The 15,428-nt window shown below is 32.6% G+C and overlaps 1 protein-coding gene across 2 annotated transcripts in view; it reads right to left on the bottom strand.

Moving 5' to 3' along the window:
• LOC143381022 (protein FRA10AC1) overlaps nucleotides 1–15,428 on the bottom strand; it is a 30,620-nt gene that overhangs the window by 1,266 nt on the left and 13,926 nt on the right. The window contains exons 10-14 of one of the 2 annotated variants that reach the window (XM_076834279.1): nucleotides 14,107–14,220; nucleotides 12,903–12,945; nucleotides 10,609–10,727; nucleotides 6,162–6,200; nucleotides 1,990–2,068 (exon numbers count right to left, since the gene is read on the bottom strand). In XM_076834279.1, the coding sequence (XP_076690394.1) occupies nucleotides 1,990–2,068; nucleotides 6,162–6,200; nucleotides 10,609–10,727; nucleotides 12,903–12,945; nucleotides 14,107–14,220 (394 nt within the window). Of the gene's footprint in view, nucleotides 1–1,984; nucleotides 2,069–6,161; nucleotides 6,201–10,608; nucleotides 10,728–12,902; nucleotides 12,946–14,106; nucleotides 14,221–15,428 lie in introns of those variants that run through there. The other variant, XM_076834280.1, reaches the window with a different exon arrangement.

A 15,428-nucleotide genomic window follows, 5' to 3' on the forward strand; every position in this document is an offset into this window, starting at 1 on the left:
TACTGGGAATTGAACTCAGGGATCCTCTACTACTGAGCTATAGATACATTCTTAACCCTTTCTATGCTTTATGTTGAGACAGGGTCTTGCTAAGATGCTGAGGCTGGCCTTAAACTTGTAATCTCCTGCCTCAGCCTTCAGAGTCACTGAGATTACAGGTGTGCACCCAGCCTGGACCAAGAATCTTATATCTAAAACAAAAAACAGAACTCTGGAAGGAGATATGAAATTAGATTACAGGGCTGGGGATGTAGCTCAGTGGCAGGGTGCTTGCCTAGCATGCATGAGGCTGTGGATTTAATCTCTAGTACTGCCCCAAACAAAAGAAGAGTTCCCCCTTAAGAGTTCAGTGTATAAAAATACTATGAAAAATGTAAAGTACTAAATAAATATGAGTGCAAGGAGCCAGTGTGAGACAGTGGAAATAGCAGAATTTGAAATTGCACCCTGTATAGTTCTAGCTCTGTTATTCATTAGCTATGTGAACAAGTTACTTCTTTATACTCGGTTTTAACATCTGTAAAATAAAGATAATTTCTATTCCCACTTAAGAGTTGTTGTGAGGATTAAATGAACATATAGGTGTTTTTCTTCTGGGAACACAGAATAAAATGGATAATAAAAATTAGCCTACTGATCTCTTTTAAAAAATTATCTTTTAGATCAGATAAGTCTAATAGGACCATATCATTTGGTTTAAAATAAATTAGAATGCATAAAGCCAACAAAAATATGTCCAAATTGAAAGGAAAAGTTATAGAATCAAATAGAAATGATTAAAGAATCATCTGCAATTTGATATTCTCCATATGCTATTTTTTCACTAGCAATAACAGTACTAACTATAGTTAGAAAACTACAGAAATTATATATATGAAATTGGTGAAACCTCTACATGGACTTAGATGCTCAATGTCAAAAGAGTTGAATATATAAAAGTTTTATATTATGAAAGCCTTCTTTCATGGGACTTACTCAGGTCTCTTTATTGCCCAAAGAGGTGAGCTGAGGCAAACACCTTTTCTGCTATTCTCAGCTATAAAGCCCCTCAAGGAGAGGTGCTCAACAAATGGTTAGAGATTTAGTTAGTCATTTAAATTGAACACCAATATTTTATTTACAGCAAATGCTTTTTAAATAATTTGATCTATAATAATCATACTTTTGGGAATTCTTTGAGGGAAAAAAAGGTTGCCACAGAAAAAAAGTAATTTTGCTTAAACACCTCTAACACACCTAAATTCTATCACACTGAGGACATACCATGTAATCAGCAAAATATTTTATAAGTAGTTTAAAGTAATAAAGTATAGTTGATTCAACAGATCTCTTTTATGAACCAATATGGCTAGGGACTGAAAAAAGGGGACTAGAATTTATTGAGCATGTATTACATTTATTTGTACCAGGTGGTTATCTTCTTAATTCTATTTAATCTTCACATTAAACTCTACATGGCATTTTATCTCCTTCTAATAGATAAAATTCAAGCAGTGAACATCCCAATATATGACAAAACTGATAATATTTCAGCCCATATTCAGTCAGTGTTTCCTCTTCCACCTATAGCAGAAATAAATGCACTGAGTTATCCATCTTTGGGGAGCTAAGGTGGGTGTTGGTAAGTCTACTTCTTCACCTGTATATATCTTTAAGGGGTTCTTCAGTAGGGATTTTTGACAATCACAGTAACATGGAACAGACTACCCCGGAAGTTGGTAAACAGTCTTCTCTAAAGAAATCCAAGGAAAGATCAGACTATCTGTTAGGAGGAGCTGATGAAAGGTGTATTCACCACGAGGAAGATAGAGACAGACATTGGCTGTTTATGACCATAAACAATGGCTGGGAAAAAACTTTTTTCTTACCAGGCTAGCTAGTCATTGGTATTAAACTAACATTCATGATGTTAAATTTTTTCCTTGTTATCAAGGTCATAGCTACTTAAAATGGTTAAATAGGTCTGTATTGATAAGTATGAGCACTTACTGTGATTTTTCATCTGTCTCTGGTAGTGGACCCTTCCAGAGCTCAGACTCGGAAACACTTTCTTCCTCATCAGAGTTTCCTGTTCATTTAAAAGACATTTTTGAAAAACGTATTATATTTAAAACACATTTTGAACTACTCATCAATGCAATTAAATTAATGTTGAACTTAATTGCAATTCAAATTCAATTTTTATATGATTCTCTGGAAATTTAATTCACTCTTCCAGGTACAATAAATGATTTTAATTAATAAATAATGTGACAAATACCAGAGTCTCAGCAAAAAGGCCAAGAATTAATGTCTCATGAAAAACTTCCCTAAGTTACTTTGCATTAGAATAGCAATTCCAATATTAACTCTTATAAGAAAAATTTTCTTGCAATATAATTGATTTAGTTTCTTCTTTTTCTTGGTCATCAAAAAAGAAATCAAAGTTAAGATTCTGAGAGAGCATATTTATATTAGGACCTATACCTCAAGAACTGAATTAGTATATAAAATATCCAGTTAAATTGTGAAAAAAATAATTGTCAAGACATTTAGTTAAATTAATGCTAATTAGAAGAAGAAGCCTGTTTTGGTGAAGAAACAGTTATTCTCAAATCATTCAGAGTAAAAATTCTGTAATCTTTTTACTTAAAGAAAATATGGCAACACAGAACAGTTTAAAAGTACATAACCTTTGACCAGCAATGTTGCTTTTAGGAATTCGATTGTTTACTTCAAATAAATAAGCACCTCAGATACATATGTATGAAGAAGCACACTGTAAAACAACAAAACATAACCTAAGTCCCCACCAATCAGGGACTAAGATTGGTTAAATGAATATTTACAGCTGTTCAAAAACCTTAGTTCATTTGTATGTGTTGCCAAGGAAAAAGATCTATGCTATATTAATTTTTTCAAAGTTACAGAAGATATGCACAGTATTATCTAATTTATGTTAAAAAATCATTTATACTTATTATATGTATATAATGTAAGTTTACACATGTATATTGAGTTTGTAATGTAAGGATCAACCAAACTTTCCAGTGATTATATTACTAGGATCCTGGGATACTTTTACTTTCTACTTTAAACATCCAAATTTCTTGTATATAAAGACACTTCTATTCTGAAAATGTATGGACATGTTTCAAATCAATCTGCTAAAAATTGTTAAATACTGAGAAATGTATTATTAGATAATAAACCTTTATGCCACAAAGTAATCACATTAACAAATAATTCCTTTCCAATAATGACCATTACTCTAAAAAAAAAACTACTCTTGAGGTACTGGTTCTAATATAAATATGCTTTCTATAAAAAAAATCTGAACTTGTCTTTTATATAACCAAGAAGAAACTAAATCAAAGACAACTATGTTACAAGAGATAATTACCTTATAAGAGTTAATATTGAAATTACTAATTTAAATCTGGCCTATCAATACAGAATGTCTCTTAGTTCAGCACAACACAAAAATATAACAGTATTGATTTGCCACGGTGGTTCTCTTGCCTGTTGAACTTTGGTCCTTGAATCAATGGTGTGTATCTGAACTTTGGTCCTGAGTCTACTATGGCACCAATTTTAACAAAAATGGCAAAAGTGGGGAGAAGTTGGGGACTACTGTTGTATTTCTAGTGATCTACATACAAATGATGACAAAATTATAATGTCCTGAGTAAAAGATTCCTGTTTTATTGGAGGCCATTACCAAATCTGCCCGTGTGAGGATACAATTCATCAACTCCTATTTTTATAAAAACTCAACAACATGAGATAAAGTGCAGAAAAACTACTTAAGCCTAACAAAAGTAATACTATGATGTTACTCTGTTAAGATATAAGAAAACAAAACCTACAAAGTCTTTAAAAATGGGGCGCTGATAATTTCAAAAAGCCTTACCACTACTACCTGTTTTCCAGTTCCCTCCCAGGAGTACTTCCCAAATTCCAGCTTTCCTACACCCAATTTTCTGATACCTAACAATCCAATTTTACGAAAAAAATCAGTTTAGAATAATATTATAAAATAACTCCCTTTGAAAAGCATCTACTGAAAGTAGCCAAATATCCTTAGAGAAGCAAGTCTACAAAACTGGACTAAACAACCTCTAAGATACCTTACAACATGATTAATCGAAAATATTCTGGTTCCCTAAGGGGGAAAGTCACTACAAATCACTGCTATAACTGCTACAACCTGTCAGAGGTGGGAGAACTGTTGCTAAGGAAATAATAGGAAGAAAGGTCAATACAAAATGATGTTCTTGTATCAACACTATCAAATCTCTGCAGTAATTACTGGCAAGTGAGGATCAGAATCTAAGTCAACGACTCTCAGGTAGAAGGATAGCTTGGAGGTCTTTTAATCCAAACTTTATCCAAAGAATGAATCTGTCATTGCAATATCTCCAATAATAAGCATCAATTCCACTATGTTCAAACACAATTTTCAAGGCAGCCTATTTCTCCTTTCCTTTTGTCAGACAGTTCTAAGTGACAAGTTTTTCCATAAATTGAGGCAAAAATTTGTTTTCAGGCAATTTTTATCTGTAGACTCCCAGTCTGTCAACTAGAGCCACCAAAAAAAAAAAAAAAAAAGGTCTTCAACATGGTAACAGCCTTCACAATATCTGTAGTTTCCACATCCACTTCCTTACCTCTTCTCTCATCCCTTCACTTTTCTCCAATCTAAACCTCTGCAGTTCCTCCAATATTCTTCCTACAGCACAATTTCAAGTTCTCTTAATATCTTGGATGTTCTTTTCCTGACCAGCTTCAAGTCTTCAATATTCCCTTTAAGGTGTGGTACCTAAAACTGCATGCAATTTTCCCAAAAGCTTTGAAAATGAAAGCAAGTCTATCATTTTGGTTTTTGCGGATATTATATAATACCTAAAAACTCACTCTACTGAAGAAAAGGCAAATGTCTCCAACAATCATGATAACAAATAGACAGGTCAAACTTTACAGACTTGACTTTTGATCTGATCAATTTCAGAAAACAAACAATCATTTTACTGTCTAGTATTTTTCTTTTCTCTGATTTAACAAAGTAGGTTTCTTTATATCCATTTTACAACAGAAGTGAGACAGAGATCAAATCATTTATATGTGGATCTGTATGATGTATCTGCCAAAATTAAGGTACAAAGAGTAGATATTTGATTCACAGTTGTTGGTGGTAAGGTAAAAAGGACATAGACTTTAGGGTTATAAATTTGTTTAATCTTAGCTCTATCATTAATTATTTGACCTTGAACAATTAAATTCTCTGGTTCTTGGGAGATATACTGTATAGCACAGTAACTATAAGTCATCACAAACTGATGTCCTCTCTCATAAATCCACAGCAGAGTCTTCTCCCAAAACTGCCATGAAAAAGCTCAATACTGAGTTCTCTTTATTATCTTACGTACTGTTGATGGTATCACTATTTGGTTTGGCTGTTAGAAAGAACAATGACAAATCTGAAATCTACTTTTGCAATGATGCAAAACTTTTTGGTACTTATTTGTCCATATCAAATTTACCTCTAGCTTTCCATTGCTATTTCACCTTATTTTGCCATTATTTTGATTTCTGTTTATCTTTTTTAAAAAACTATGTTTTTAAAGTCATAGAGCTTACTATTTGAACTATAGCAAGTAAAAAATTTGCAGCAAATATTCAGTAAAATCCAATCTATTTTGATCCAAGCTTGTAAAAACCACAGGACTAATTAAAATACTAACCAGCAGCAAGCAATTCTCTTTCCATGCACAAACCATACACTTCAAACAATCAAAATCACCAGATGATCACTCAGACTCAAGTAATAACTTTGGCTTACCTATCAACCCATCCTCCAAATTTCTTTTTCCTTCCAACCCCACTGCTGCCTCTCCTTCTGTTCCTTCACATTTTTACAATGTGAAACTGAAATGTATATCCATTATGTTCAGTGAAAAAAATTTAAATGTTCTCTATAGTTAAAATAAGATAAAATAACTTTTAATTTTCTTAATTGGAAAATAAACATTCACTTTTGGCCTTCTTTCTATGACTTTTCTCAAGTAATACCAGAGCAAAAAAAAAGAATTCACATTAAAGCAAGATAAAATTCATGAGAAACCCAAACTGCAAATACTTTGAACTCATATATTTCTATTTAATAAACACCTGATACTTACTGTTTACAGAATCTTCTGATTTCTTTGAGGTTGAATGCCCTGAAAAGGAAATAGCATTGTTTTATTAAGCATCATCTTGGGGTTATGCAATAGTTGTAGCTGTAACCATAATTCTTTCCCACAGTCTAACTGGTTTATATTCTTGTAGATGCACTTCATTGTTTTCTAATCTTTCAGGTTCCTTGGTCTTCTCTCCTCAATTAAAATGTTAGGTCCCTTTAGGGAGGGATCACATCTTTCATATAGCCTGGAATAGCTAGCATAAAACTTAAAAAAAAAAAAAACCCTCATGGATTGCAATATAAACAATAATTTCTCACACTTGGGGAGATGGTCAACATCTGAAAGTAGTTTACAAATAAATGTTCATTTTCTACAATATTTTTCCACAGTGATTTACAGGTAAGAATATGGCCTTTGCCACAGTCACATACAGTAGAAAACACACATAATTATGTAATAAAAAATTTTCAACTCTAAAATGTAATTCTTTACAAATCAATACTATAGAGAGCTTGATGCAATAAGACAACAGGGGAAATGTTTCTCAAGGCTAATAAAGTAAAAAGGAAAGGTATCAGATGGAGAATAATGATTCCTCTAACATCCCTGGGTAGGTCTCATAAGCTATAGCTTATGGCCCCTTGAAGGCCACAAACATTGTTGTGTCCTACAAATCACAGTGGGACCTTGGTAGCAGATCTAAAGGGAGCTGAGATTGTGTATTTTCTAACAAGCTCTCAAGTGATAATGCTGCTGGACAGAGGATATACTTTGAAAAGCAAAACTATAGAATATCCTTTCAATCATGATACCAGGATTGATTTCTGAGATTCTTTCAATGCTGAGACACTGGCTGAATTCACTGATTCACCTAACATTTACCAAATGCCTACTACGTGGAGAATGCACTGTATTATAAGTTGGAGATGAGGAATTAAATAAACCCCAAATAAGTTATTTTTCAGAAAGAAAAAAAGAATTAAACAAGTCACATAGTCCCTTCCTTCACAGAAAATAAATTATTCCAGAAGTCCTACATATTTCTAAAGTAGAAGTGCAGATTGCTACTGTGATATGTAATAGGGATCCAATGTTATTTGGAGAGGAGGTTGAAGGGTATCAGGAATGAGCTAAGCAAAAGGATGAAGTGGCATTTGGAAGAAGAGTAATGATGAGAGGAGTCAGACCTTGAACTTTGTGCCAAGACAGTTGACCTAAGTGTCTTTTGTCTTTATCTGCCAAATCAGACTGGTCTTCAAAGTCAAGTTATTGAATCTATCTAATTTTTTTTCTCTCCATTCATTTGTTGAACAACCAGCATCCAGTTGTCCATCCATCCATTTGCTTATTTAACATTTCCTAAAATGGTAGCTTGAAGCTATGGGAGCAAATAGTATCACACAGGAAGAAAACAGAAATGCCTAGGTAAAAGCCCTAAGGAACTCTTAACAAATAAGAGTAACTCTAACACCTAAGGAGGAATTGGGCTAAAAAAGCTGAGAAGCCAGAAAGACAGAAAAAAAAACTGAGATATTAAGTTGATCTGAGAAGAAGTATCAAGAGTACAAGTGCTCCAGTGACGTCAAACATTTATTAATTACTACTCAAGCTTGTGCCAAATTCAGGTGATTTTGCAACAAATCACATCAAGATGGAGTCAGTTCCAGATGACACCAGATATGAAGATAATGAAAAATCCCACACAGTTTTCCTAAAAGTTTGCTAAATTTAAATTGGTCTTATACCATAGATGTTGGGGTGGCTGAGAGAGGAGGCTGAGGCAGGAGGATCACAAGTTCAAGGTAGCCTCAGTAACCTAGTAAGACCCTATCTCAAAATTCAAAAAATTTTAAAAGTACCGGGGAAGTAGCTCATGGGTTCGATCCTCAGCACTACATTAAAAAAAGCTATATTTTAAAAACACTGTTCTCTAAGGTGCTCTTCATAGAAAACAAATAAGAAACACATGTCTCAATTTCACTGTGCTTTGATTTTATATTCCTGAATCTTCCCTGAAACCATTTCCAATGTCTTCATTCTTTTATTATTATTTATGCCAAACATGTTGGTGGGGTGATGGGGACAGACCAGTAAATATGCAGGCAGAATCCCTGCCCTCTCTGGACTTTTAAGTCATTGTCATGTGTGTAATGAAAGAAAGTTCCAGGGGCTGTGACGGCATTAAAAATGAGGGTCCTAATTTAGACTTATGGTGGAAGACAGAATAGGAAAGGATCCCTGGGAAACAGCATTAAGTTTAGACCTGAAGAATGAGTTGGATGGAAACAAGGGGTTTAGAAAGAGAGGAAGCAGCATCCATGCAACCCTTAAAATGGAAAGAAACATGGCATTTTCTAGAAACTGAAAGCCTGAGTGTGAAAGTGAGAGAGAATGTGATGACAAATCAATGAGCAGAACAGAGCAGTAACCTAGGAACGAAAATATGGCAGTCTGTAACAGGGTAGAGACGATTTGAGGAATCTATACTTGGGGTAAAACTAATTAGATGTGGTGACAAATTAAATATAAATAATGAAGGCATTAGGATCATTCTCAGATTTCTACTATTGTTTTTTACACTGATAGAGCTGCCCTCTACTGAAATACAGAATACCAAAGGAAAAACAAGTATAAGTAAGATCACATGCACATGTAGGTACAATCTGAAGAGTCCACCTCCATCCAGCCACTAAATCCTGTTTTGAATAACCTCTTATGAGGTACAGATGAATTCTTCTTTAATTTGGAATAAGCAGTAAATAATATGGCATCATAATTATGATACCAATGCAACAATATTATAAAATGTAATGATAAGTGCAACAAATTTCTCAAAGGGTACATAAAATATTTTATTAGCATATCAGAAAAAATTAAAATTTGAAAATTCAAATGAGATATTTACACTTGTTAAATTTTTTTTTAGGGTTGGGAAATGATTAAGATAAGACAAAAGGGCATTCTGCTTTAAATTTTAATTTTCAATAAACAATAAAACAACAATTTCTTCTTACCACCTATCAAGTCTATCAATTCTAAAACTTGGTAATATTATATACTTGAATATTTTAAACTCCATCTACATAATGAATATATGAGATATTCAAGAAGAAAAAATACATGTAAGAATGCAAGATATCTAATGATCTTCATAGCTGGAGCAAGGGAGCCCTCTCCTGTCCAAATATTATATTAACATTTGCTAGAATCTAGTTCAACCTAACACTAACTACCTAGTTCTAAGTCTGATTCACTATAAGTAATAGCTTTTACTCTTTATTACAGGCTGAAAAGGCAACTAGAAGTAATCTTCATAACAGCTACTTATGTGCCAGGTACTAAGCAAAATGCCTAATGAATTACCAAACTTCAACATACAAATAATCCTATGAGATAGGTAATGTTATCATGGCCATTTTATACATGAAAAAACTGAAGCTTAGAGGGGCTGGGGTGGTGGCTCAGAAGTAGAGCGCTCACCTAGCATGTATGAGGCAATGGGTTCGATCCTCAGCACTACATAAAGTAAAATAAAGACCTTGTGTCCACTTATAACTTCAAAAAACCCTGAGGCTTAAGAGAGCTTAAAGACTGGTTGGGGATATAGCTCAGTGGTAAAGCATTTGCCTAGCATTAGCATAATTCCCTGGGGTCAATCCCTAGCAAAGCAAAAAAAAAAAAAAAAAAAAAAAAAACAAAGAAGAGAGTTAAGGAGTTGAGGGAAAAGTAAGCACTTGACTGATGATAAATTTGAAGGCACAGTTATATGCCAATCTTTCTCATTTCAAAAAGCTCATAAACCAGGCATGGTGGTGCACATCTATAATTTCAGGTACTTAGGAGGCTGAGGCAGGAGGATCACAAGTTCAAGGGTAGCCTCAGTAACCAGTAAGACCCTATCTCAAAATTCAAAAAATTTTAAAAGTACTGGGGAAGTAGCTCAGTAGTAGAGTGCTCCTGGATTCAACCCTCAGTCAGTCACTCACACACAAAGCTCTAAGCCAGTGAAAATACTTAGACATATTATAATAAAAATCATAGCATTGTAATTTTATACTATCCAACTATAAAATTTTTACAGTTTCCAAAGTGTCTTTCACAGACTTCTTTGATTCTCCAAAATAAGCCTGATTAATATGGAGGCCACATATTCAAATTACCCAAACATACATGAGAAAAGTAAGCTCAAGAAGTTCATGTCCAAAGTAATAAATCCAATAAAGCCAGGATTAGAATCCTACTTACAATATTATACTAGCTGCCAAAAATGAATCAAAATCAACACTGTTAAGTTGCTAAAATTTAATATCTAAATTCTTAACTAGTTTCCTTTCAACAACTGTAAGACAAAATTCACCAATTATAATTTATATTTGAGATAGAGCAGATTATATTTCATATTCAGAAATGTAGGTACATATTATGTATCTTAATTTCCTTTTACCTTTATCTTTCTTCTTGGAGGCCTCTTTTGCAGAAGATAATTTGGATTTTTTATGTGATGATTCATCACAATCTTTTTTGGTTTTGGCCTTTCTTTTTTTTGACTTGATTTCTTTTCTCCTTTATGTTAAACAACATAAAAAAAGTTAACTTCTTCAATTGAACTTAAAAAAAAAAAAAAACCAATGAGTTAAAATATTTATTTTAAATTGTAATTTGTGTAATATGAAACCTTAAATGAATCTATATATATTTTAGGTTAATATAATAAAGACAACTGAAAGATAATGAAGCCTAAACACATTGAGACAAAAAATTATTTTTTACAAGTTTTATACAAAACCTTCATAAATACAAATTGTAATTCTACCTAATTTCTCCTTTCTATATTCTCTCATTCTGCCATTTAAAAAAAATTGCAAAAAAAGCAAATCTTATTTCCCTTCACATAATTCACATCTGCATACACACTTGATGAACACAAATAAGAAACTACTGTAACATCTCTAAACACTAGTAAACAGAAAATTCTTCTCTTAAGAATGAAAGAATGCAATGCGAGTATGATGGAATAGATGGAAGGGGCTTATTAACTCATATGTCAACTTTAGGCCATTTGTAATTTATTCTCTTACTGGTATAACTTTCTCTCATCTAGGTCAGGTTTATAAGCTGGTCAGTACCATGGCTGGCAAGCCATCAATTTTAATTTGTTCAGAAAAGAAATACTAAATAGAAAAAGGTGACAATTCTGAAAATGTAACTGGCAAGGAAAAAGAGGATTACTTAAAAAAAATCCAAATTAAGGTAACTACACCAAACGCTATAACACTATTCACACAGTAACCATTTTTCTCTTTCAGCAGAATCATTTCAATTTTGAAATGAAGCTCAAAAGTCAAAGTCAAAAGACATCAAACTAGTTTCAGTGTCATGGATAAAAAGAAGAAATAAAGGGTTAGGCTATTCAAGTAATCTAAAAAGTTCTCCTAATTTTAAAAATAAAAAAATTTCCCATACAGAAGGAAAAGGGTAAATACTAGAAATTATATTGACCAAATTATATTATTGTATGCATGCACAAATATGCAGCAACCAATTCCATCACCATGTACAACTACAATGCACCAATAAAAAAATAAAATGGATACTCTTTGACAAACAGTATAAAGAAGTTGGCAACACCCTATGCTCATGAAAAGATAAAGACAGTATGTGCCAGATATCATGGGTAATGCAGCAAGGAAGGCTGTAAGGATTAAAAAGTCAAGTGGCTTCATGGTTTTCATCTTCTAAAGCAAGGAAGTTAAGACACTTGGATTTCTAAAGCATACCACTACTGAGGAATCTAGAGCACCAGTTCCTCTGAAAAGAGTGCAGTGTTTCAGGGTCGTTAAAACAGGAGGCTTAGCTGAGAGTGTAGATCAGGAATGCTTACACTCCACTCCACAAATGCCCTCCCCCAGGTTTGCATAGTCAGGCAGCTAATTACTCCTTCCCCTTTAGTCATTTCTTGAGAAATCAAATCAATGAGCAAAATTAGGACTTAGTACTCATTTTTAACAGCTAAAATATTAGATAGGCACACTTATACTAAAGCTGATTTTAAAGTCACAGAATTGCACTGTTACTCAGGAGCTGAAACCTGACCCCTACAGTAATGGCAAGTCATACAGATTTTGGCTGAACACTTCAGTGCCAGGGACTACGCTTGATTTACCATATGCCAGGAGCTATGTCAGGTATTCTATGTGCTCTTTTATTTATTCCTTCAGCATCCCCACTTTTTTACAGGTGATAAAAATTGAGTCCCACAGATGGTAAGCCTAGTAAGTTAAGTAGCTAAGAGAAATACTCAGGTCTGCTTTCAAAGCCCATGATTTCATATGCATTGTACAGTGTAGGCCACAAGTACTCTCTCCCACCCACTCAATATGGCAAGCACATTCGAGTTCATTCATCATTAGGAGCCTGATTTTAACATTTGAATAAATTCTCTGCAACAATGACAAACTCCGGTTAAAACATTACCACAAGAACCATTCCCTGAGGTCTGCTTTACAACATAATTTTTAGAATATTATGGTATCCCACATAAGCCTTCACATTTAAAAGTGTTTGGTTAGAATAGAGATGGTGATCTTCCAATTACCTGTTTTATGGGGTTATACTTTCTACAAATCAAACAATTCATCCATCAACTACCCAAGTCTACAATTAGACATTCAGTGCAGGTAAATGACTATGTCTGAGATAACTAAACACTACAAATGGCATTTGAAAAAACAATGTTACCTGTGATGAAAATTTAATTTAAAGGAACATTCTTGGCATAACCCTAAAAAAACACAAAAACAAAAACAACACTGAACTGCGAATTTGAATAACTACACTGTGACTCTACTTTTTAATACCCAAACATTTTTCATTTCCTTTATATTTCTTTACTATAAGACAGCAAACAAGTAATTTGAAAAAAAAAAAAAAATCTGACCTTACCACCTCAAATACTACATATAGATATTTACTTCTAATAAAAATTATACTCGTATGATTCAGGAATCGAAAATATTTTAACATTTAAAAAAGTATTATAAATTTACTGTTTCAGAGGCAGCATTAACATGTCTCACAGATATCTGATGATAATAGTAACATAATAATTTGAATATAGTTATTTTCTCTGAAGAGCTTTAAGAATTTTCAAATGCAAAGGAGCTTTTCAAATAGTTCCATAATTGTGGCCCTTATCTCACTCCATAATGGCTTTTTCTGATGAGCACTTCCATAACTCAGAAACCAGTCTGTAATAATCACATGTCCTACATTTATTTAAGATCCAGAGAAAGCTGAAGACCATTAACATGACAAGAGGAGCAGCTGACACACAAACACTAAAGAAAAATAATGAACAGATTCTAATCCATGCATATTAAGGGAAACTGCTTATTTTTTAGTATATTCCTAAGTTTTTTAAGACCGATTTCAAAAATAAGTCTTTCTAAAATTTTTCTTTATTGACTATCAAAGACAATGGGTTTATTATCCACACCACAACAATATGGCTATATAATCAGTCAATGTGAGATTTAACACTGCTTTCTGTGATACTCTGCCTCTTAGACATGTAACTTAAGAGACATTTGCAAGTTAATGGAGATGTTCACTCTACAAATTATCAGCTTATATTTGACAGTAGAAATGTTTTACTGAATGTACATGAACAAATACATAACAATGAATCCCACCATTATGTATAATTACACTGTACCAATAAAATATGGAAAAAAAATTTACTGAAATGCCACTATGTATAGCTAAGCATGTAAAAGGTGTAAGCTCAAAAGTCTCTGAGACTTTGGAAAGCTCTAAGAAAAAGGAGTACTTCCAGGAAGAAATGTTAAACATTTTAAGTTGAATTTGAAACAGTCTGTATATTTTAAATTCCAAATTAAAAGCTTGGAGGAAATAAATTTTATCTCCCCTAAAGTCAACTTACTTAATTTAACAAGTGCATTTCTCTTTTCACCATGTTCAATATAACCAAAATTAACTTCCCAACTCTTTAAGCCTTCTTTTTCATCACAACGTTTATTTCCACAAAAAAATTGACCTGCAAAAAGGAAAGAAATATTAGCTATGGTCGTTGACAGTATTCATCTATATAAGCTGTTACTATCTCTAAAATTTACTTTTAAAATATGTAAAATCAAACACTACAGTAAAACTAATTTGTATTATGTGCAAATAATTAAAATAGAAAATCTAAAATTAAATTTATTTCAAAAAGTATGTAAAATCTTAGCTAAAGTCAACATTTAAAAAAACTGACCACAATAATGATCTTATGTTCAACAGATGTTTATTAAAGTATCAAATTGAGGGGCTGGAGTTGTGGCTCAGCGTTAGAGCATTCGCCTAGCAAGTGCAAAGCCCTGGGTTTGATCCTCAGCACCACATAAAAATAAATAAATAAAATAAAGGTATTGTGTCCTACAACTACTAAAAAATAAATATATTTTTTAAAAAGTATCAAATTGAAGAGCTGATCTGTTACAAAAAAAATCATTCTCAGTCTCAGAATTATTGCTTGATAAACTGTTTATATTGAGATAAGTTTTAGTGAATCTCCCCTATTAGGGAATCTTACACTCTGTAAAGTGAAGGCAGTGAGTGAAATCACCAAAATCCTGAAAGAAAATAAGCATTTTCCAAAGTAAATGTACTTAATATTAAAATTAATATTTGAAATAACTAGCATAGCATTTATTTAAATAGCATCAGTAGGCATAAGAATATATTTAAACCTCTTGCACTCTGGGATGAAATATGCTAAGTAATCAAACCTGATACTTTAAATTTTAGAATCACCTGTTGCCAATATTAACAGATCACAATGTTCACTATATTAAAACTTCCAAACAAAGGACTAAGACTGACTGATGATCCAAGGGAGAAAAAACAAGAAAGAAAAAGAAAAAAGATACCATGCAACAATTATTTACTTTGACAGAAAAAGATAAAAATCAAACTTTAATTTATACAAACAAAAAAAAATAGTAATTTGCACCAACAACAGCAAATCTGAAATAAGCAAATTATTTTTATAAAAATAAGAAATTACCAAAATAAATTTAGAACATTATCATCCAAAAGGCCAATTTCTAAATTAGCCTTTTAACTCATTCCAAATAAATACTTAATTGAATTTACATGGTTAGTAATGGCTGCTAAAATGGCAACCACAAATTATAACTTAAATCATAGCAGCAGCTTGCTCTCTTCTTCTCAACTAATTCCTTAATCAGTTATATGAATTTA

This window comes from Callospermophilus lateralis, chromosome 15 (genome assembly GCF_048772815.1).
Source record: "Callospermophilus lateralis isolate mCalLat2 chromosome 15, mCalLat2.hap1, whole genome shotgun sequence".
NCBI lineage: Eukaryota > Metazoa > Chordata > Mammalia > Rodentia > Sciuridae > Callospermophilus > Callospermophilus lateralis.